The 20,563-nt window shown below is 64.0% G+C and overlaps 9 protein-coding genes across 9 annotated transcripts, besides 25 other annotated features; 8 read left to right on the top strand and 1 right to left on the bottom strand.

The window, feature by feature from the left end:
* Positions 1-5: 5 nt before the first annotated feature.
* Positions 6-35: a microsatellite.
* Positions 36-120: 85 nt separating this feature from the next.
* Positions 121-2,085, top strand: Tco025E_00810 (uncharacterized protein; the record flags this gene model as incomplete). The annotated part of the gene is made up of 1 exon (XM_029367750.1): positions 121-2,085. One exon carries the CDS (start codon positions 121-123, stop codon positions 2,083-2,085), a length of 1,965 nt encoding a protein of 654 aa, XP_029232150.1.
* Positions 2,086-2,259: 174 nt separating this feature from the next.
* Positions 2,260-2,309: a microsatellite.
* Positions 2,310-2,419: 110 nt separating this feature from the next.
* Positions 2,420-2,512: a microsatellite.
* Positions 2,513-2,636: 124 nt separating this feature from the next.
* Positions 2,637-2,702: a sequence feature (G-rich).
* Positions 2,703-2,746: 44 nt separating this feature from the next.
* Tco025E_00809 (uncharacterized protein) lies at positions 2,747-3,349 on the top strand (the record flags this gene model as incomplete). Its single annotated transcript, XM_029367749.1, has 1 exon — positions 2,747-3,349. The coding sequence occupies one exon, from the start codon at positions 2,747-2,749 to the stop codon at positions 3,347-3,349; it is 603 nt and encodes a 200-aa protein (XP_029232149.1).
* A 72-nt stretch (positions 3,350-3,421) lies between these two features.
* Positions 3,422-3,508: a microsatellite.
* Positions 3,509-3,591: 83 nt separating this feature from the next.
* Positions 3,592-3,622: a microsatellite.
* Positions 3,623-3,651: 29 nt separating this feature from the next.
* Positions 3,652-3,684: a microsatellite.
* A 170-nt stretch (positions 3,685-3,854) lies between these two features.
* Positions 3,855-3,887: a microsatellite.
* A 95-nt stretch (positions 3,888-3,982) lies between these two features.
* Positions 3,983-4,375, bottom strand: Tco025E_00808 (uncharacterized protein; the record flags this gene model as incomplete). Its single annotated transcript, XM_029367748.1, has 1 exon — positions 3,983-4,375. One exon carries the CDS (start codon positions 4,373-4,375, stop codon positions 3,983-3,985), a length of 393 nt encoding a protein of 130 aa, XP_029232148.1.
* A 75-nt stretch (positions 4,376-4,450) lies between these two features.
* Positions 4,451-4,472: a microsatellite.
* An 884-nt stretch (positions 4,473-5,356) lies between these two features.
* On the top strand, positions 5,357-6,607 carry Tco025E_00807 (putative coiled-coil domain-containing protein 96; the record flags this gene model as incomplete). Its single annotated transcript, XM_029367747.1, has 1 exon — positions 5,357-6,607. The coding sequence occupies one exon, from the start codon at positions 5,357-5,359 to the stop codon at positions 6,605-6,607; it is 1,251 nt and encodes a 416-aa protein (XP_029232147.1).
* Positions 6,608-6,657: 50 nt separating this feature from the next.
* Positions 6,658-6,697: a microsatellite.
* A 130-nt stretch (positions 6,698-6,827) lies between these two features.
* Positions 6,828-6,855: a microsatellite.
* A 112-nt stretch (positions 6,856-6,967) lies between these two features.
* On the top strand, positions 6,968-8,470 carry Tco025E_00806 (uncharacterized protein; the record flags this gene model as incomplete). The annotated part of the gene is made up of 1 exon (XM_029367746.1): positions 6,968-8,470. One exon carries the CDS (start codon positions 6,968-6,970, stop codon positions 8,468-8,470), a length of 1,503 nt encoding a protein of 500 aa, XP_029232146.1.
* Positions 8,471-8,578: 108 nt separating this feature from the next.
* Positions 8,579-8,621: a microsatellite.
* A 455-nt stretch (positions 8,622-9,076) lies between these two features.
* Positions 9,077-9,143: a sequence feature (A-rich).
* Positions 9,144-9,238: 95 nt separating this feature from the next.
* Positions 9,239-9,261: a microsatellite.
* Positions 9,262-9,353: 92 nt separating this feature from the next.
* Positions 9,354-9,388: a sequence feature (GA-rich).
* An 18-nt stretch (positions 9,389-9,406) lies between these two features.
* Positions 9,407-9,435: a microsatellite.
* A 4-nt stretch (positions 9,436-9,439) lies between these two features.
* Tco025E_00805 (uncharacterized protein) lies at positions 9,440-14,134 on the top strand (the record flags this gene model as incomplete). The annotated part of the gene is made up of 1 exon (XM_029367745.1): positions 9,440-14,134. The coding sequence occupies one exon, from the start codon at positions 9,440-9,442 to the stop codon at positions 14,132-14,134; it is 4,695 nt and encodes a 1,564-aa protein (XP_029232145.1).
* Positions 14,135-14,241: 107 nt separating this feature from the next.
* Positions 14,242-14,286: a sequence feature (A-rich).
* Positions 14,287-14,479: 193 nt separating this feature from the next.
* Positions 14,480-14,905, top strand: Tco025E_00804 (adenosine 5'-monophosphoramidase; the record flags this gene model as incomplete). Its single annotated transcript, XM_029367744.1, has 1 exon — positions 14,480-14,905. The coding sequence occupies one exon, from the start codon at positions 14,480-14,482 to the stop codon at positions 14,903-14,905; it is 426 nt and encodes a 141-aa protein (XP_029232144.1).
* Positions 14,906-15,153: 248 nt separating this feature from the next.
* Positions 15,154-15,180: a microsatellite.
* Positions 15,181-15,467: 287 nt separating this feature from the next.
* Positions 15,468-16,022, top strand: Tco025E_00803 (translocon-associated protein subunit gamma; the record flags this gene model as incomplete). The annotated part of the gene is made up of 1 exon (XM_029367743.1): positions 15,468-16,022. The coding sequence occupies one exon, from the start codon at positions 15,468-15,470 to the stop codon at positions 16,020-16,022; it is 555 nt and encodes a 184-aa protein (XP_029232143.1).
* Positions 16,023-16,178: 156 nt separating this feature from the next.
* Positions 16,179-16,228: a microsatellite.
* A 384-nt stretch (positions 16,229-16,612) lies between these two features.
* Positions 16,613-16,658: a sequence feature (GA-rich).
* An 86-nt stretch (positions 16,659-16,744) lies between these two features.
* Positions 16,745-16,791: a microsatellite.
* A 169-nt stretch (positions 16,792-16,960) lies between these two features.
* Positions 16,961-16,980: a microsatellite.
* Positions 16,981-17,095: 115 nt separating this feature from the next.
* On the top strand, positions 17,096-19,585 carry Tco025E_00802 (uncharacterized protein; the record flags this gene model as incomplete). Its single annotated transcript, XM_029367742.1, has 1 exon — positions 17,096-19,585. One exon carries the CDS (start codon positions 17,096-17,098, stop codon positions 19,583-19,585), a length of 2,490 nt encoding a protein of 829 aa, XP_029232142.1.
* A 124-nt stretch (positions 19,586-19,709) lies between these two features.
* Positions 19,710-19,735: a microsatellite.
* Positions 19,736-20,002: 267 nt separating this feature from the next.
* Positions 20,003-20,028: a microsatellite.
* A 25-nt stretch (positions 20,029-20,053) lies between these two features.
* Positions 20,054-20,088: a microsatellite.
* Positions 20,089-20,563: the final 475 nt, after the last annotated feature.

Raw genomic sequence — 20,563 nt, 5'->3', positions numbered from 1 at the left:
CGCGTTCTCTCTCCTCCTCTCTCTCTCTCTCTCTCGTTGCGACCCTGAAGAAGAGGGGAAGGAGGAGGAGGAACTTATTTCTTGTGCATCTGCGCGATTGCTTTCACCAGCTCGTCACGCATGCCGCGGCTGCTTACTTTCAAGAACGGCGTGCAGTCGTGCGGGGACGGCTTCATCAAATCCCCGGCCTCCGGGATGTGGCAGTGCACCCTGCCGCCCGACCCTCTCCCGCGGGAGGGCGCGGAGCCTGCGGCCTCTGCCGCCGTTGCCCGTGCGGTGGCGTGGGAGGGGCCGCAGCCGCGGAAGAAGGAGGAGGCCATTCTGCTGCGCCCCTGCCCTTCGCTGCTGCCGCCGCAGTTCCAGCTGATCTCCGTCGGCAGCAGGTACCTCTGCAGCTGCCTCGTCACCGCCCGCCCGCACCCGCTGAGCGAGGTCCACATCCTTCGCCTAGACAAAATAGCGCCCGGCACCAGGCTCCCTGCCGCCGTGGCTGTTGCCTTCGCCTCTGCGACGGAGGCCACGTGGGCGGATCTGATGCTGTTTACGCGGCAGGCGGCAGGCGGCGGTGCTGCTGCAGCTGCTGTCGAGGCCTCTCACACGGCTGTGTGGCGGCTGAATTGGGTGGCCCCCGCAGAAAGCGGCATCCGCGTCGGGGCCGCGTACCTCTGGCGTGTCACGGAGGCGCTGCCGCTTTACAGCCGCGTGCAGGACGCCGCGGCGGCGGCAGAAGAAGAGGCGCCGATGCACATTGCGGTGGCAACGGCGAGGGAAGGGGCGGGGTGCACCCCGCCAGACCGCGCCGTGCGCAGGTCGGAGGAGCCACCGCCGCTGCCGCCGAAGCAGAAAAACAAGGAGACATCGCCGGAGGGGCTGCCGCGGCGCGATTTGTCAGCGGCGTTTCTGGAGGCCCTACAGGAAGAGGAAGTCGCCACGGCGCGAAGGGTAGAAGACACCACCGCCTCGGCGTCTGCTGAAAACGCATCGGCGCCGGATGCGAAGAACGACCAGCAGCCAACTTATGCGGAGGTCCTTGTGCGTGGGATGCGACAGCGCCACTCTGAAGCGGCGACGTCTGCGGGGGAACTTGTGCGCGAGTGGCGGCGGCGCCTCGCCGCGTTACGCAAGGAGCTTCGCCGCGACCTTTGCGTGGATGCGATCCCACGCATCGCGAGGGATAAGATGACACAACTCCAACGACAAGGGCAGCAGCCGTGTCTTTCGGGGTGTGCGAAGGCCATGGCGGCTCTGCTGAAGGCTGGACTGCAGGAGCTGCTCTGCGATGGGCTGTTTGACGCGGCCGCATCGCTCTTGGTGGGAGGCGAGGGGTCGCACCGCGCCAGGCAGCTGCTGCAGGAGTGTGCCGCCACGGCCCGGGCGGCCGGTGAAGAGTTGGAGGAGCGAAAAGGCGACATGGCGGCGGCGGCGGCGGCGGTGGTGCTGCGTCTCTCGCACAGCGTCTTGCAGCTGCGTCTGCTGCGCCACCGATGCTGCGCCGCGGTGCTGCTGGGGCAACCGGTGGCGGCGGCGGCGCTGCATGAGGCGCTGCGGGGGCAGAAGCGGGCGATGGCGCTGCTCCAGGGGGAATGGGCCGGCGCCGTGCGCCCCGGCACGACTACTACCGCCGGGGCGGATGACGGAGAGGACGGGGACTCTGCGGAGGAGCAGCTCGTCGCCGGCGTCCTGACCGCGGCCCTGTCGTTGATGGAAATGTCTCTCCTCGTGAAGAAGTCGGTCGCGCTGTGCGACTACATGACAGGCGCCGCGGGCGCGCTGCTGCTATGGCTGCGCGACGCCTCCGGCGGCCTCGTCGAAGTCCCCGTCGCCCTCCTCGCGCGCCTGGAGGAGCGAGGCGCGGCAACCACCCGTGGGCGGCTGCATGACACGCAGCGGCGCTGCGAGGCTCTTCCCGCCGTGCGAGGGGGCAAAGCGCGCGGGAAGGCGGAGTTTTGCTGCGGCCTGGTGCGGTCTGTGCCGTGCTGCGCCGTCTTTGACCACCAGTTTGCCCGGACAAGGGCCCTCGTGCGGCGCCTCGAGGCCGCCGCCGCGGCGGGGAGAGCGGCAGACTGTGGCACTTGCAGCGAGTGACCGCATGCCCGCAACGCAGTCGCAAGCGAGCGTCACTGACGTTGTGCTCTTCCTCAATTTGTTCCTCCCCCTCCCTCCCCCCCCCGCTCTGTTGTCCGTGTTGCTTCTTCACTGGCCGCGCGGGGGAACCAGACGCGCCCCTCCCGTTCGTGGCGGTTGGATGCGGAGCGGCCGGCGCGCACACACTCACACACGCACACTGTGCATAGACGCACGCACACACATGTCACCACAGAATACTTAAACGTTAGAGAAGAGGGGGGAGCCGTGCCTGGCGACGTGGGGCACAGAAGAATAGACGCACGAGCTCCGAGTCACCTACACCCATCCCTCCTTTTTATGTTATTACTACTACTACTATTATTATTATTGTTTTTTATTTTATTGTTTTTATTTGTTTGTTTTCTTGTCGTTGGGTTATTCTTTTTGCTCTTGCTTTTTCGGCTTGCTTCTCTCTCTTCCCCCTCGGGTCACTGAACGGGGGGGGGGCTCTTCTACAGTCTTTTTTGTTGTTGTACATACACGTGCACGCCCTCTAAATCTGCTTGGGTGCTTCACACCGCCGGCCTCCCGCTTCCCGCTTCCCGCTTCGACTCCCCCCGCTTCTCTCGCCCCGCAGAGGCACGCAGCCAGCGACTTCGCACTCCCCACACACGCACACATGACGGACGCCATCGACGTGACGACGTACTGCGACGACAGGGCCCTCGGCCAGCCCGCGCCGTCGCTCGCCGCCCTCGAGCCCCTCCGCGGCGAGAAGGTGGCCCTCGAGCGCGGCAAGGTGTACGTGCTGTACTTCTTCAACACCTTCTACCGCGGCGCCGACACCGTCAACGAGGAGCTGACGGCGCTCTCGGAGAAGTACGGCGACAAGGTCGTCTTCGTCGCGATCAGCAACGACGCGGCGAAGGAGAAGACGGAGAAGTACCTCGGCAAGACGATCGTCGACGAGAACACGAAGAAGCCGCTGCGCCTCGCCCCGCCGCACATCCTCTTCGACGACAAGAAGGCGACCGGCAAGGCGTACGCGGAGGTCTCGAACCTCACCGTCATGTCCTGCCCGATGGCCTTCATCGTGCGGGCCGACGGCACCATCGCGTGGCGGCAGCAGTTCCTGCAGACCTTCACCATCTCGCAGTCGAACTTTGAGGCGCAGCTCGGCCACGTGCTGGCGGGTGAGGCGCTCGAGAGCAACGGCCCGCGGCCCGCCGTGCAGGTCGAGGAGGAGGCCGCGGAGGTCGAGGACGAGATGTCGCTCTTCTGAGCCCGCCGCTACCGGCACGAGGCACAACGAAGGAACGGCAAGTTAAACTCCAAAATAAAAATGCAGGAATAAAAGGAAGGAAGAAGGAAGAAAGAAAGAGGCGCATGCAAAGGAAAAGAAGCAAACAAAGAAGAGGAGAAGTAAGGAAGGAAGAATGAAAAAAAAAAATTATTAATTTTTTTTTGGACTTGGTGATTTCATGTTTCTGTCAAAGGCGTTCTGTCCCCGCAGAGCGGCATAACGAAAAGGAAAAGAAGAAGAAGAAAAAAGAAGTACGCTAAGGAGGCGGAATGGGATTCTTGGGCGGTGGCGGCGTCGGCAGCAGCGGCAGCAGCAAGTGTGGGCGTGCATACACAGAGAGAGAGGGAGAGACACTCACAGTTAAGGCGGTGGCGCGGACGAGGACGAGGCTGCCTGCCCGCGCCCCTCCTGAAGTGTGCGGGGGAGGGGCGTGACTGCGACAGCCTGCATGCCTGCAATGCACAGCCGAATCTAAGCCGGGGTCTGTGTGTGTGTGTGTGTGTGTGTGTGTGTGTGTCTCCCTCTCTCTCGGCTGCCCCGGCCAGCTGTCACAGTGAAAGGCTCTGGCAGGCGTTTTTCTCCGTGTCTATTTGTTGTTGTCTTTTTTTTGTTTTATTCCCTCTGCTCCTTCCCCGCCTGCCCGGCAGGAAGACGCACAGCGAAGAAACGGCAGCCGTAGGGGGCGAACACGCGCAAATCGGCGACGATGACGAGCGGGGAGGCACCGGTGGAGATTCTCCCCACCAGCGGGTTCGTGTTCCACGAGGCGGAGGAGCCCACGGGGCTGCTCTGCCCGCCGAAGCTGCTGCCCATCAAGTCCTTCTCCCTGGAGCGGCTGGAGAGGCTCGAGAAGCGCGTGGCGGACGAGGCCAACGCCAATCGCACGCTTCGGCGGCAGCAGCAGGCCGCCGCCACGTGGAACACCGATGCGGCGCCGCCCAAAGAGCCGCCTGGTGACACGCCCAGTGCGTGATAGTGTGACGCCGCGGCCTTGTTGCCCTCCATTCCTCCCCCTCCTCCCCTTCCCGCGTGCGCCACCACACGTGCGTGCGTGCGTGCAAATATGTACCCTGCCCGCTCTGTGTCTCTGTGTGTGTGTGTGCCGCGGATCCCCGCCCTTGGCTACTGCTGCTTCCTCCCCCTTGCGTGCGCAGTTGCATGCATGCCGTGACGTGGCATCAACACATAAACACACACACGCCCATCGCAAGCACTTTCATCCGTGGGAGGTGGCGGTGCCGAAGTTTATACGCGCCGTCCGGTTCTTGCCGCGGCGCGATTTCACTGCGGACCGCCAGTTGCGTGCACTGTTGGAGGAGACGAAAGCGCTGCGAGAGCGATACTGCACCGTCAGCGAGGAACTGCAGAGAGTTCTCCAGTCGAAGAGCAGCTGCCTATCCGAGCATGCGTCGACGTTCGACGGTGGTGTCGCGGAGTTTAACTCCGCGCTCGACGCCCTCACGCTGAGGGAGGGGCAGCTTTTATGCAGCTTGACCGCCTCAGGCTGCTACGGTCTGAGAAGTCGCAGATGCGGCAGGAGCTGCAGGCGCTGAAGGGTGAGGCGAGCACCCGCATCGCGGCAGAGCAAGCGGCGGAGCTCCGGCTGGGGCGCAGGAAGCTGGAGCTCCGCCGCTTGCGGGAGGGACTGCGGGCGCGCGTGGGTGGCATAAAAGTTCAAGCTGGCGGGTTATCTGTCAGCTGCCAACTTGCTCAGTGCGCCTCCGTCATTTCTTCTCTTTCTCCGTTTCGTTCTTCGATCCCTCCCTCTCGACTTCCCGGTGGTGGTGGTGGTGGCGGTGTGTTGCCTGTGGCTGTTGCCGCTGCCGCTACGGCGGCGAGTGCTACTACTACCACCATATTGCCGCCGCCTCCTTCTCTCCTTATCTGCGCTCATTCTGCCTCTTGTGTGCGTGTGTGTGTCTGTGGGTGTCACGGGAAGGTGTCGGGGTGCTCGGAGCGGCTGGCGTGGGGCGCAGTCACTCAAACATGTACGAGTTTGACGACCAGCAGCTCAAGGAGGAGGCGCTGCAGACGAAGGCGGCGGCGGTGATTCAGCGGCGCTGGAAGGAGTATGCCGCCCGACGCGAGGCGGAGGCGGAGGCGCGGCGCGGCAAGACGGTCTCCCTCGCCGCCGCCGCTGCCGCCGCCGCGGTGGCCGCGGTGGAGGAGGAGGAGGAGCCCGACGCAGCGAAGGCGGCGTCGGCGGCGGAGGAGCCGCAGGACCTCGTAGCGGAGTACGTCCGCCTGGTGGAGCGGCGCAAGGCCGTGGTGGAGCGGAGCCTCGGGTGCCAGCGGCAGTTGGCGCGCCACTTCGCGGCGCAGCGGCAGCGGAAGGGCGAGGAGCGGCCGCAGCCGATCTCGCCGGAGGCGGAGCAGCAGTACTGGCTGGCGGTGCGGCAGATGCGGGAGGAGCAGCAGGCGGCGCAGAGCCGGCGGGAGGCGGCGGGGGCGCTGCTCTCGGAGATAAAGGAGCGGCACCAGAGCACCATCGACGAGGCGCTGGCGCAGGAGGGGGAGTTCCGCGAGTACATCAAACACCTCGCCGAGGACTCCGTCTTTGTGCGCACCAACCGGCGGCTCACGGCGGTGGAAATTGCGGCGTTCCTCGAGCGGGAGACGGAGCAGCGGCGCGAGATCCGCAACGCCCGCATCCGTCATCTGTTGCTCTGCCACGAGCTGGGAAAGCTGCAGCGCACCGCCGCGCGGCGGGACCTGCAGCAGGACGGCATGAACCTCATCGACTTTGAGCAGCTGAAGATTGAGAACACGAACCTGAACGAGAAGATCGAGGAGCGCAACGAGGACCTGCTGAAGCTGCGGCGCAAGGTCACCACCACCATCCACGTGCTCACCCACGTGAAGGAGAAGCTGGAGTTCATGAAGGTTGAGAACATCCAGCTGCGGCGGCAGGTGACGGCGACGGAGGAGGAGCTCAACGAGCTTCGCGACAAGCTGGCGCAGACGAAGCGGCGCCGCGACCACTTCGCCACCAACAACATCAAAATGCGGGAGAAGATGCCGATGGTGGGGTCCGAAAAACTCCTCTTAGACTACGAGAACCGCAAGGCGGCGTCCAACGCGATGCGGCAAAACGTCTTGGACAATGCCGCGAAGCACAAGGAGCTGCTGGCTGCCATAGACCGGAATCAGGTGGTGCTGAACAACCTGCAGAAGGCGCTGGCGCTGGGCAACCCGGCAAACGTCGGGGTGGCGCAGCTGAAACTGATGACGCACTGACGGCGGCTGCGGGATTGCCAGCGCGAGAGTACCGCGAGGGGTTCTGTGGGGAGACACGAAAAAAAGAGAGAAAAAAAGAGAGAGAGAGAGGCCAACGACAAAATGTACAGCAGTAGTACGAAGGTGGAGACACACACACGCCTTCTCTTGGAGAGTCGCTTATATGTTGTCTTCTTTTTCCCTCCCGCCTGCTCTATTATTATTTTCGCTTGCTCACAACATGTATATATATATATACATCTTTATATGTCTGTGTCTGTGTGCTTCAGCCTTCGCTTTTCCGCTCCTTCTTGTTTGCTCTCACCCTTTGGGCCACCCATTACTCTTCAGTGTCCCCCTGCGACTACACTCGAGGGCGTCATGCTGCTGCCTTCGGCGGACCCCCCGCTGGGGGCCGCCTCGGCCGGCAGCGAAAATCCGTTTCAGGAGCGGCAGCAGGAGCAGTGCACGCCTAGCCAAACCCCCCGCACCGCCGCGATGCCGGCGGACACGGCCCCGCTGGCGCGCTTTGTCGTGGAGGCGGCTGTGCTGGGCACCGGCCTGGTGCGCCCCATCACCTTCTTCCCCATCCTGACGACCATCAAATCCACTGACTCAAGTAGGTACGCGGTGCCGGATGTGCCGAAGGGGCCGCATGAGGCTCAGCTGGAGCAGGGAATACAACGCAGCCAGTGGGCCGCCTCCTCCTCGGCGCAGGTGGATCGTCGCTACAGCGAGCTGGTGGAGTTTCGCGCCTTACTTGCCTACCAGTTTCCCACTATGATTGTCCCGCCGCTGCCGCCCAAGTCAAAACTTGAGAACTTCGGCACCTTTTTGACGAATGGGAACATTCTGCTCACGCAGCAGCGCACGCTGGTGCGGTTTCTTCGCGAGGTTGCCATGACTCCCGAGCTGATGTACTTCTCTGTGTACACCCCTCATTTCTTTCAACTGCCACGCGAGAGTTTTGAGGACTGGGTCGGCATCATGCGGGCCGTGCTCGCGGAGTTCCGCCGCTGCAACGCCTCCATCGACGCCCACAGCTCACGCAAGGGCGGACTGCTGGGCTCCGACTCCGTCGCCGCCTTCACCGGCGGCTCCACGAAGGTTGTGCGGAAGCTCGTGGGGATGCTGCACTCGTGGATTGGCGGCGGTGGCAGCGAAAGCTCCCCGGCACCGGCACCGGCACCACAACAGCAACAGCGACGGCGGCGGGGCCAGCAGGCCGCTGGTGATGCAGCAGCTTCCGCGGAGGTCCCCAGTGCGGTGGAGGATGTCAATTACTGGAGCTGCGAGATGCGTTTCCTCGCTGACTACCGCGAGGCCCTGCTCGGGGCGGCGCGTCCGTACCTCACCGTCATGGAGCAGTCGGTGGAGACCGTCACCGCCGCGAAGGATGTGGCGGAGGCGCTCGAGCGGTACGCCGACGTCCTCGCCGCCTCCTCGGCCAATAAGGCCCTTGCGCAGGTGACGCTGGAGGCCGGCCGCTTCATCGGCGTGGGCGCCACCGCGATGGACCGGTATCAGGCCAAGCGGAAGAGTGAGGTGTATGAGCGGCTTCTCTTTGAGGTTTCGTACCTTGACGCCGCGATGGACGCGATTGACCACGTGCTGTGCCTCTGGCGCTACTGCAAGGAACTCGTCGGGGAGCAGGCGTCCGCCGCCTTCGTCGCCTACACGGGGGACGTGAGCATCCGGCTGCGCAAGTTCTACAGGCAGCGGTTCCTCTGCAATCTTAAGCGCCGCATGCACAACATGCTGCACCGCATGGCAGAGGCGGAGCGGCGCTTTGCGGAGGAAGTGGAGGCGAGCATGCGAGGCACCGCCTTCGCCGCGACCATACAGGACCCCAAGTACTCGGAGTACGCCTCGGGTTCACCATGATAACCGTGCGGGCGGAAGGAATAAACATAGTGCAAAGGAGCCCGGTGCGGAGGGGGACGCGCTGCGGCCGGTGGTAGCGGCCATTATTGATGTAGGAAGGAAAGAAGGAAACAAAAAAAAAGATCAAATCCGAAGAGAACAAAACAAAACACAGACGTACGGTTGTTGGTGGCGGGGGCGGGGCTCTTGCGGCGGGAGCTTGACGTGGAAGGCCGGAGAGGGGCGTGCGGGACCAACGGGGACTAGCGAACAGGAGGGCAGAGAGAGCAGAGTGGTGGTCGGGGCACGAACAAAAAGAAAAAAGGAAAAAGACAAACGAAGGGGGGAAGGGAGGCTGGCGAGCGGCTGTTCCACCATATGCTGCTTACGTGTTTGCCTGCTGATTGCCTTCCCTTCGCTCCTTATCCCTTGCCTCTTTTCTTAAAAGCTTTTTCCTGCAGTCGGTGAAAGGGGAAATGAAAAAAAAAAGGAGTAAAAAAGAAAATTGAAACGGAGGCAGCGGCAGCAGCGGCAAGAAGATGGCAGTGGGAACTTCTTCATGCGTGGGAAGAAGAGGTGATGAGGGAAAGGCGACATCCTCGCAGCTGCGCGGTAGCCGTTTGGCACGTTTTTTTTTGTTCATATTTGTTTCTTTTTCTTTTTGTTTCTGCTCGTTTGTTTGTTTGTTTTTTTGCATTTTTTCCCTCAATTTTGTTTTCCTCCTTTGTTCTTGTTGCTGCCAGTGCGTGTATGTGTGCCCATCGAAGTGCGTCTCTCAGCCTTCTGCCAGGGCGGGGGGGGGGGGGAGGGGGAGATGTGCCGCGCGGTGGCTCGTCGCACGCGTGCGCCTCCCTCTGCTGCAGGATGTGGGTGGTGTGGCGGCGGAAGAGAGCGATGAGCTTGCCTCTCTCCCTCCCTCAGTCTCTCACTCTCTCTCTCGTTGCGTTTTGGGCGGTAGAGGAGGAAGAGGAGGAGGAGCAAAGGAGAGTTATGGCCGACGGCGCCGCCGACACGGAGGCGGCGCTGCAGCTCGACCCGACGAGCCGCACGTTTGACCCAAAGGCGTACATCCGCCACGCCCACGCCCACGCGAGGCACGTCGACATTGAAAAGACGCTCCTGCAAACCGTCGGCCGCGAGGCGGAGGTCGCGGAGGAGGCGATGAAGGCGCTGGTCCGCGACAACATGGGGGCCTTCATCGGCTGCAAGGAGGCGATGGACGTGATGTACGCCAACGACACCTCACTCTTCACTGGGGAGGCGGTGGACCCCATCGCGGAGGCCTTCCAGACGATGCTGGAGGAGGGGGAGGCGCTCATGGCGCCCACCGTGGAGCTCTTCGAGGAGCTGCGCAGCTGCCGGCTCACTAGGGAAATGCTGGAGAAGCTCATGGTGGTCTGGAGTGTGCCCGGCGCCATCTACGAGTTCTGCGGCGTGCGTGTGCCGCAGCGTCACGGCAACCGCGACCGGCGCGCGAAGGCGGAGTCGGAGGCCGCGAGGAACCCCGACGGCAGCGGCGGCAGCGGCGGCCCACACGCAGCGGAGGAGATGAGTGGCGTGTTGCCGCGGGGTGTGCGGGGGGCCCTGGAGGAGGCCACCGACAGCGCCGACACGGGCGGCGACTACGTCCTGAGGCCCGGCGAGGAGCTGCTGCATTGGCACGGCACCCCCCTCGCACGTCGGCAGTCCGGCCATCAACAGCCCCGCGGCGAGGGCGCGGCGGGGGGGCGCAGCAACTACGAGGCCGCCGTGCTGAGCCTGCGCCGCGCCATGCTGTACCTGGAGGAGAACTACGACCTGGAGCACGCGACGGTGCTCGGCGTCGAGGCCGGCGACGACGCCGAGCCGGAAACGGAGGCGGCCCGCAGTTCACTGACGACGCCGAAAAAGCCGCAGCCGCAGCAGCACGGCGGCCTGACGCTGACGTATCGGTACGCCTTGTCCCTCCTCCGTGCCGCCCTGTTCCTTTGCGAGACGATGGCGCAGGAGCTGCGGCGCGCCAGTGCGGCTGACACAGTCCTCATTGAGGACACCCTCTCGTCTATGATGGACGGCGCCATTGCGGCGGTGAAGCTCCGCCACTTCTGCTGGACCGCGCACAAAAAACTGCAGCCCGACACCCCCCACACCGACGCCTTGTCGGAGCTGCGGCAAGAACTGCAGGAGGATGGCAGCAACAACAACAACGCCCATGAAGAGGACGAGGACGACGCTTTCGAGTCGCCCATCTTGACGCCGCTGCTTGACTCATTCGCCGGAACCGAGACGAACTCCAGCGTTGCCACAGCAAAGCCGCTGCCCTCGAGTGCCTCGAGCGAGCTCGGCAGCCAGCTGCAGGGCAAGGAACCACAGCAGCAGCCATCCGGCCCCGCGAGGCCGTTGGAGCACCCGGTGGAGTACTACGTCCGCATCACCCGGAACCAGCATGTACGCATGATGGAAAACACCGCCTTTAACATTAGCCGCGAGGCAAGCGAGTGGCAGATGAAGTTCATGCCAGGCGAGACACTGACGGAAAATGCCTCGGTGCGCGACATCGGCAATGCATCACGGCTCGCGTGGTTGGGCTCCCTTGCGGCGACCGGGGGACTGCTTGACAACGCCGATGACTCTTTTGTGCTTTGCAACACGACTGGGTTTCAGCCACTGGAGTCTATTGCGCTGGCTGTGGGCACCACAAGTGATCGCATCAAAGTCGGTGGCTTCGGCGTCGACGTGGCAGAGTCCAATGAGCAGCAGCATGCGGAGGCGATTCTCGAGGCGTTTCGCACCCCCGAGGCTGACTTCTCGCGCTTCACGACGTTCAGCATCGGCGAGGTGGAGATGAGTGGGGTGCTGGAGTGCTCCGCCAGGCAGCTTGTGATGTGCAGCGCGAGGCTGCTGCGGCAGCTCACGAGTCGCGCGGATGCCACGATAGACGTCTCCGCCTCCGCTGCCGCCACCGACACCTTCTCTGGCCGCCTCCTTGCGGCCTGCGTGGATCACCTGGAGCTTGTGTTGGTCTCCTACTGGGGCGGTATCGCGGCCGCCGTGCACGCCGGCATGTTTGACTTCTCGCTGGACCCCAACAGCGCGTTGTACCGCATGATGCATGGACCGGCGGTGTTAGGCGCCTCTGACGAGGATGACGCTGACGGGGGTGGAGGCGGCGGGGGGGAGGCGGCAGCTGCGGTGCGGCAAGCCGGCGTCGCAGTGAACAGAGGCAAACACACGGACGAGCTGCCGCGCCTGGCGTACATTCCGGTCGTGCGGGAGGGATCTCCGACGCTGCGGCAGCTGTCGGTGGAGCTGGTGCGACGGGGCGTGAAGGCCGCCGGGGAAATTTTATACGCCCTCTTCCTCAGCAGCATCAACCGCACCCTGCTGCGGAGCTTCGTGCGCACCATGGCGGCGTATCGCGTCTCCGACGTCGCGCACAAGAGCCGGGACGAGGAGGAGGAGCAGGTGGAGCTTCACGCCGCGGTGCTCGTGGAGGTCATTCTCGCGCAGTGGGATAAGGCCATGACGCACGTGAGCGACTCCGTGCGGCGCATGAAAATTGTGATTGGGGAGAGTTGCACCTCCGCCTCTGTGGTGAGTGAGGCGCAGGCGCAGGAGGTGGGGGAGTTGCTGGAGGACCTGGAGCAGCTGCGCTCCAGCCTCTTTCGCTGCTACGCGCACGGCGTCGGCATGCTGGCCAAGGCCTACGTGGCGCTGCTCCCCTCGCTGCGGCCGACGACGCCGGCGATGAATGTCAATAAAACCGTCGCCGCCCGCGTGAGCCGCGAGTTCGTCTCCTCAGTGCTGGTGAACAAGTTGCTGAACCTGCTCTCCGTCGTGGTAGACCGCACCGCCCCCTTCCTGCAGCGCTTTGATGAAGTGTACGACGGCATTGACCTCTTCGCCGCCAAGGCGGAACGCGAGAGGCCGGAGGACGCCAACCAGCGACAGCGGCAGCAGGGCCAGCACGCGCGTGTGCTGCGGCGGAGCCCGAAGGAAGACCTGGAGTCGTCCACGCAGCTGGACACCGTCACCGCCTTCATGGCGCAGCGCAACAGCAAAATGGTGCTTGAGCACGTGGAGGAGCAGGAGGAGATGCTGCTGGCGCTGGTGACGAACATCATGCTGGCCTTCGTTGACGCCCTGCACCAGGGCTGCCAGCGGGCGTCACTTAGCGTGAGCACCGCCCTCGAGACACGGGAGGTGGTGCACATCGATGGCCTTGCGGATGTATTGTGCCTTCCGACGGCGGTCGTGCCCATTGTGCTTGGGGAGCTTGTGTCGCCGTGCATCTTGCAGGTGGTGGCCGCGCTCCGGCCGGAGGCGAAGACGACGCAAGAGGTAGAAGCGCTGGTAGGCCGCAAGGAGGAGCACTTCCGGGTCGACCACATCTCACAGCTGGAGGACCAGTGCCAGCTGGCGGTGGATGCCATGCTCAGCATGCTGCTTGTCACACCGCAGCAGCGCATCACGCGGGAGGTGCGGTCCCCGGGCTTCATGATGCCTATGATGGACTGGCAGCGTGTGTCTGCCCACACCGCCGGTGCCGTGCGGCCCTACGTCGCCGACAGCCTTCTCCTCATTGTGCGGGCCCACGAGGAGCTGGAGTACCTGCGGCAGCCGCTGCTCGCCGCGGCGGTGACGCAGCGGCTTGTGGCACACTTTGCCCTGACCTTCGTGACGGCGCTGAGCAGCGATGGGAACGCCTTTGAGGTGTCACTCGACTGCAGCGTCAACTTTCTCACTCACGGCTTGCTGCTGATCGAGGCGGAGGCGCGCACCATCCTCGGCGTCGCCGACACGCTCGCGGAGAGCGTTGCAAGTAAGTCCGGCGTGGACGCCGTGATACCAGAGCTCAACGTGGCGCGTGAGTTGCTGCGCGGCACCGTGGCGGCGCTGCAGCGTCAAGGCACCGCCGTCTGCGAGGCCCTCGCGTCGCGCCAGGCGCAACTTCCTTCCGGCGGCGGTGTGGGCGGGGCGGGCGATTCCATGACGCCGCGGCAGCGCGAGGCACGCTGCGGGGCGATGCTGCACGGCGCCATGCGACGCCTGCGGTCCGTTGTGCAGGCCATCGTGACGCACGTCGACGACGCCACCGTCACGGCGGCGTTCAAGCCCCTTGTCGGCAGCGTCACCGGGAGCGTGGCGGAGCGGCTGGCGAGGCGCAGGGAAAGCTACCGCGTGGCGCACACCGCGCGGTCGCAGGCGGAGAAGCGGCGCGTGAAGCTGGTGGTGAGGCCAGAGAGCGAAGCGGCACCGGCACCGGCGGCAGCAGCAGATGCAGCGGGTGAGGCGGCAAGCGGGGGGGCCGCGGCGGAGGTCCCGACACGCCCCCGGCGGGCCATGCGAAAGCAGCGGCGGCAGGTGACGATAAAAGAGGAGGTGGAGAGCGACGCCACGCCGACGCCGCGGGCGGTGGAGCACGCGTCGGTTCTGCAGCGCGCGGCGGAGCAGGAGGTGAGGCGCGTCAGAACCTCGACGGAGCTGGGGGGCAGTACGAGCGTGGCGGAGCGCAGCGTGGCGGATGTTCGCCAGCCGCGCGGTGGCGCAGTTAAGCCGGGGCCGCCGCTGCGAGGCCGACTGGCCGCCCGGGGTGAAAAGGCGGCCGAACCCTCCACCGCCCCTGCACCAGCGGCACCAGCGGCGGTGGGTCGCGGCGGGAGAGGCGCCCACGGGCATCGCTTTAAGCGGCCTCTCGCGCTCTGACACCAACGGCCCACACCAACAAACCCCCGCACTCCCTGAGTATGTTGCCTGCCGCCTATTATTGCCGGCGACGCAGCGGCAGAGTTATATGCAGAAAAAAAGTTGCATTTTATTTTGTCTTTGTTTTTGCTTCGTTTTGTTTTTCTTTTACTCTGCCCATGGCGCCGCGTGGGTGGCGTTGGGGAGTTGCCTTTTTTGTTGCTTTTCTTTTTGAAATGTCTTCTCTCTCTCTGCGGCTGCAGCCACGAAGGGAAGTGTTCGCAGGCACAAACCACAAGAGAAACGGAAGCAAAAGAGAAGGAGCGAAGGAGGAAGGCAAAGAAACCCGTCCGACAGCAAACACACATGTCGAGCTGCATCTTCTGCAAGATCGTGGAGGGGGCGATCCCGTGCCACAAGGTGGCGGAGACCGCCAGGGTGTTGGCCTTCATCGACGTCAACCCCCTCTCTCGCGGCCACGTGCTGGTGGTTCCCAGGGCCCACGCGGAGTTCCTGCACCAGGTGGAGCCGGAGGCGGCGGCGGAGGTGGGGGTGCTGCTGACGAAAATTGCCCGCGTCGTCGCCGCGGAGGGGGAGACGATGACGCAGTACAACGTCCTGCAGAACAACGGCAGGCTCGCCCACCAGGAGGTGCCGCACGTGCACTTCCACGTCATCCCGAAGCGGACGGAGGCGGAGGGGCTCGGGGTGCGCTGGAACACGCTGCCGACCGACCACGCCGCCGCCGCCGAGGAGGCGGCGCGGTACCGGCAGGCCCTGGATAAGTTGTGAGGCGCCAAAGGCAGCAATGAAAAGAGAACAAAAAGAAGTGGGGGAAAAAAAAACGCGGAATGTGGTCTTTTTTTTTTTGCTTGTTTGTATCACCCGGGTGTTTTTGCGTCTGTTGCCGGTGTTGCAAGACGTGTGGCCGCAGGGGGGGGGGGTCGTATTGCCGTTGGCGCCCCGCCGCGAGGCGCGAGGAGGCCCCCCGGGGAACCGGCTGCGGCGTGTGTGGCGTGCGTCTGAGAGGCGCCTGCGCCTTTTGTTTTGTCTTGTTTTTTTTATTTGCTGTAGTTTCCCTTTCGCTGCTGCCTTTCTTGTTTTCTCTCTGCTTGTTGTGGCTGTTGTTTCTCGCCCTGCTCGTGCTGGCGGTTGTCCCGCGGCCCTCACGCCCCACGCAAGCGAGCGACAGCAGGGGCGTGCGAAGCGACAGGTGAGGAGGAGGAGGAACGAAGAGGGAAAGAGCAAAAAAAGAAAAAAGAAAAAACACAGAGAGAAGGCGTAGGGCCCACAAGCGCAGGCGAAGGCAAAAAAAAAAGGAGCGGGGGTCGCTGCAGGTCATTAACTCGAGGCGATGCAGGAGAAGAAGGGGGTCGGTCGCAGCGGGGGCGGGGTGCGGCTCACAAAGCAGGACGAGAAGCTCCTGGACGCGCGCATCAACGCCAACACGCTGGTGTACTCAAAGCGGTCCTTAGTGGCGGTCGCCTTCATGGCGGCGTTCCAGCCGGTGTACTTCTCGCACGCGGTGAACGGGCTGGACTGGCTCGTGCCCGCGAACCTGCTGCTCTACGTCGCCGTGGTGCTCTTCACCGCCTACATGCTGACGCAGGCGTACGTGACGATGGTGGAGAGCGAGTTCTGGCGGCGCCAGCGCCACTACAACGAGGTGCGGGAGTGCGACGAGAAGCTGCTGCATAAGCTGCGGCTGCAGGTGGCGGTGGGCTACACGCTCTTCTTCGTCAACAGCGTCTTCTCCGTCGTCTGCACGCTGCTGCACGGCTACATCTTCCGCCACTCGGACCCGCGCGCCAGCTTCATCATGGCGCCCACGATGACGGCGGCGCTGCTGTGGCTTGTCGCGCAAAAGAACGAGGAGAGCCGCCGCCGCATCATGGCCCAGCACAAGTAGGCAGGAACGCCGCACAAGAGCCCGCTGCGGCGGGCGCCACGCACCGGGAAAACAAGGAAGCAACACGTAAGCGGACTTGGGGAGCGAGAGGCAGAAACGGCGCGCGCGGGAGGCGGGCAGGCACGCACGCGCGCATACACAATGGAACGGGCCGCTAAAAAGAAAAAGAAAAAGAACAAGAACAAAAAAAAAATAAAGTAAAAAAACGGCTAATGTAGGGCGTTTGAGGCGGAAAAAGGCGCAGGACAACGGCCCACAGGGGCCGTGCGAGGGCAAATGAGAGAAAAAGAAACGCACTGGAGAGAGTGGAGGGGGCGGCGAGGTGGGGCCCAACGACAAGGGGGGTGCAGGGGGGAGAGCGTGCGAGAGGCGGAAGAGGGGTGAGCGCATAACCCCTGGACGGTGAGGAAGAAGAGAATATTTTGTATTCTGTGTGCGCCACCGTCACCTGTCAGCGGGCCCGCTGCAACTCCCTCTCCCCTGTGTGTGTGTGTGCAGGCTGGCGGGCGGCCTGGCCATGGCGCCGCGCTTAAAGTGCCGCAACGGCGTCTGTATGTTTCTTCCTTTTTATTGTGCGCGTTTTCTTCGGCCTCTCTCTTTGTCTCTCCGTTTCTCTCTCTCTCTCTCTTCCTCGCTGCAGCCGCTGCCGGCGTGTAGGGGTGCACCCGTGCCTGCATTGTCTTCCATCCCCCACGCGCGTCCTCCCACTGCTGTCGTTGCTGCTGTTTTCTCTCTCTTATTCTGTTTGTCTGTCTGTGTCTGTGTGTGTGCGTTTTCACTGTCATTCCGTGTTGCGTGCGGCACGGTGGGTGGCAGCATAAAGGGAGTGCTTTGCGTGCTGCTGCGGCGCCGGGGTCCTACGGAGTTCCCCCGCATAAGACACACAGCAGGAAGCAAAGTAGGCTTAAAAGGGCTTGTACCGCGGTCAGACCCACACCTGTGTGTGTGTGTGTGTGTGGACGTATATACGCATACATTTATATATATATACAGCTGCGAGTGTGCGTTTTAGGTGCGGCGCACAAAAAGGCGAGGGCGAGAGGAGAAAAAGAGGGTTTTGCGGCGCGCTCGCAATGACGATTCAGCACTTCGCGTACAGCACGTCCCCGAACAAGGACATTGGCGTCCTCGTGGCCACCACCTTCGCGCCGCTGACGCTCCGCGGCTGCTCCGTGGAGGCGGAGGTGCGGGGGAACTGCGCGCGGGTGAACGTGCGCTACGAGTACGACAACCATACCGGCAAGGACCAGCGCGTGATCGCCGCCTACCCGCTGCCCGTTGCGTGGGACCTCATGAGCTGCCGCGCCGACTACTTTGGCGACTCCGTGCTGACGGAGTACGCCGGGACGGTGCCGCTGCGCTCCTCCGCCGAGGCCGGCGCCGCGGGGCTGCCAGGGCCGAAGTCCGACCACACCGTCTGGACGGTTGCCTCGCAGCAGCTGCCGTGGGTCGTCGGGATCGGCTCGACCGTCCTCGTCGCCGCGACGTACCACGTGCCGCTCGACGCGACGCGGTGGCACGGCGTGGTGCGCATCCACCTCCCGGCCGAGCTGTTCCCCGAGACCAAGGCGCCGCCGCCGACCACGCTCGAGTACGCCGCGCTGTTCGACATGCGGGTGCCGGCGAAGCTCCCGCGCGGTTGGAGCATTCACGCCAAGTGTGACATGTTTGTGCCGCTGGCCGGCGCCGTGCGGGTGCGGCCGGTGGAAAAGGAGCCGCAGGCGCAGGTGGAGTACATCGGCGACAGCGGCTTCACCCTGAACTACGCCGCCCCGCTTACAACCCGGATGCGGGACGGGTTTGAGGTGGAGTACGCCGTGCAGGGCACCGCGGAGCCGCTGCGCTTCTTTCTCGCCAAGGACGTCGGTGCCCGCGTGCAGGACGTGGACCGCTATGCCCTCACCCTGCTCTTCACGCCGCAGCTTGAGGGGCGGCAGGGGTGCGTCACAAACGCCGAGTTGGTGCTGGTCGTGGATGCACACAGCCACCCCTCCTGTGAGGCGATGGCGCACGGTCTTTTGGTCGGTCTGCGCGGGTTGCCCGACTCGGTGTTTCTCAACCTGGTGGTGGTGGGCGCCGCAAGGGACGTTTGCCCCTGGCAGCGCGGTGCCGTGCCGCTGCGGGAGGTGCAGTTTGACCAACTCGCCGCCTTCGTCGCGGGGGCGAAGCCGCAGGAGGCCAAGACGGGCGCCTCCCACCTGCACCGCACCCTCCGTGAGGTGATGGCGCAGGAGCCCCTTTCGCTCTGCGGCCCCGTCCCGGTGGGGTACGTGCGCCACGTGATTGTCCTCTCCGACGAGGGCGACTCGCAGTACGCGACGGAGATCATCGAGGCGGCGACGCGCCACCGGCGCAACATGTGCTTCAGCGCCGTGGGTCTTCTCTCCGCGGGGACGCTGGACGCGCCGCCGCTGCGGCTGCTTGCGGAGGAGGGCGGGGGCCTCTACCGCGACGCCGCCGACGCAGCGGAGCTTCCGGAGGCGCTCGTGGAGATTTTGTCCCACTTGGCCGTCCCGACCCTCACGGACATCGCCATGCGCTTCGAAGAGCCCGAGGTGCGGCTGTCGGCCGGCAAGACGCTGCCCGCGGTGGCGCAGGGGACGCAACGCTTCGTGCACGGCCTCGCCCCCGCCTCCCTCGAGACGCTGGGCGTCTGCGCGACCGGCCGCGTCGGCGCCACCGTCGTAGAGTACGTGGGGAAGGGCAACGTGCAGGACCTCATCTTCACCTCCGAGGCGGAGCCGCGCAACGCCCTCTCCATCGGCCTCTTCCACCTCGCCGCCGCCGCCGCGCGAGAGCGCCACCTCGTCGACGCCCGCGAGCTCTCGGCGCTGACGCAGGCGGAGATGGAGGAGGTCGCCCGGCTCTCCGCGACGTTTCTGCTGCCGTCGCCGTACACGGAGATGGTGCAGCTGCGGCCCGCCGCCTCCGCCGCAGCCGCCGCACAGGCGCAGTCACCTCGCAGCGCTGTAGCTGTGCGGTACGTGCCACGCAGCTGGACCTACGCGCGGAAAATGCGGCAGTACCGGCGCCAGCGACTCGCGGACGGCCTGATCGACGGCCGCCCGACGCCGCTGCGGAGGGCCGCGCAGCAGCAGCAGCAGCTGGGGGTGTCGCAGGCGTCCGGTGCGAGTGCCGCACTTGCGCCGCCGCCTACGTCTAGAGACTTTATTCGCGCCATCGTCGCTGGGGTGGCGGAGGCCGTCATCGCCGGGCCGAGTCTCGAGCGGCTCACCGCGCTACAGGCCATCGATGGCTCCTTCCCGCTGAACTCCCTCCTTGGCATCAGCGTTGGGGTGTCGCTCGACCGGCTGGAGCGCGAGTTCTCGCTGGCGGGCTTCGGCGTCAGCGAGGACCTCACCGCCGGCATGGAGTACTTGCGGAGCCACGAGCGGTTTTGGGCCACCGCGATAGCCGCCGCGGCCATGGAGCTGCGCCCCTTCGCCACCACAGCCGTGGCGTACCGGAGTGCGCTATCGTTCCTGAGCTCCAAAGACGCCAAGGGGGAGCTGCTGCGTCACGCGCGGGAGGTCATTAAGCGGCCGCCCTCTCTGCACGCATGAGGGAGAGGGAAGCTTTTGTACAAAGAGAGGAAAGGAAGGAAAGAAGAGGCAGCATGCACTCGGAGAGGGAGGGAATATATCCGTCAAATTGAGGCAAGGAAAGAGATAGAGGGGACAAAGAATGTCTTCTCTCTCTCTCTCTCTCGCTCTGTGGGTAGGCGTGATTGGACTAATTTTTTGCTCTGGTTCTCTGCGGTCGCGCGCCTGCTGTTGCTCTGCGCCTTCAATGCAGCCGCAATCGACTGAGGGGCGGGCGTGTTGCACGACAAGGCGGCGATGTCTTTCCTCATTACCCCGCGTATTGCACTTTGCCTTTTTGTGTTTCCTTCCCCTAACCCCCACCTTGCCGCCGCTCATTGCTGGTGATGCCTCGGGTGCGAGGTGGCGGTGGCTGGGCGGTGGATCATGTACAGAGCGTGTTTATCTTGTTTGTTTGTTTGTTTTGCTGTACGCTCATTTAGATGTCAAATAATGTACACACATATATATACATACATATATATGCCCAGAAGGGTGGAATAGGGGTGGGCGTGACCGCATGGTAGTGTGTAGCTGCATCAGTTTTCACTGGAGACGCCTTTGACGCATCTCTCTGGGCGTTTTCGCCGTCTTTCCCTCTTCTTCCCTCTTTCCCCCTGCGGAATAGACGTCCGGCTTCCGTCGCAGGCATGCGGCAAAGACTTAGTTCACATAAGTAACTTGCGCCTGCCACCCGCAGGAGGCAGGCGGGCATTACTGCCGCCGCTGCCACAGGCAATGAGATGTCAACGCAAGCGCCAGCCAACACTTCCACGGTGGCTAGGAGTTTTAAGGCGCATGCTTCGCAGGTGTCGTCGCTGCTCTTTTCCACATCCCTCCTCTCCCTTCGCTCCCTCAACCGCCACCACCGGGGTGTCACTCGGTTCCCCCTGCAGCCGAATGCAGTCGCTGCCGGGTGCTGTTTTTTTTTGTTATTTGTCCTTGTTGTGGTTGTGGTTT

This window comes from Trypanosoma conorhini (genome assembly GCF_003719485.1).
Source record: "Trypanosoma conorhini strain 025E chromosome Unknown Tco_14.4_contig_00022, whole genome shotgun sequence".
Taxonomy (NCBI): domain Eukaryota; phylum Euglenozoa; class Kinetoplastea; order Trypanosomatida; family Trypanosomatidae; genus Trypanosoma; species Trypanosoma conorhini.
Note: the sequence above shows the minus strand (reverse complement) of the source record. Positions and strands in the feature narration are given on the sequence as shown.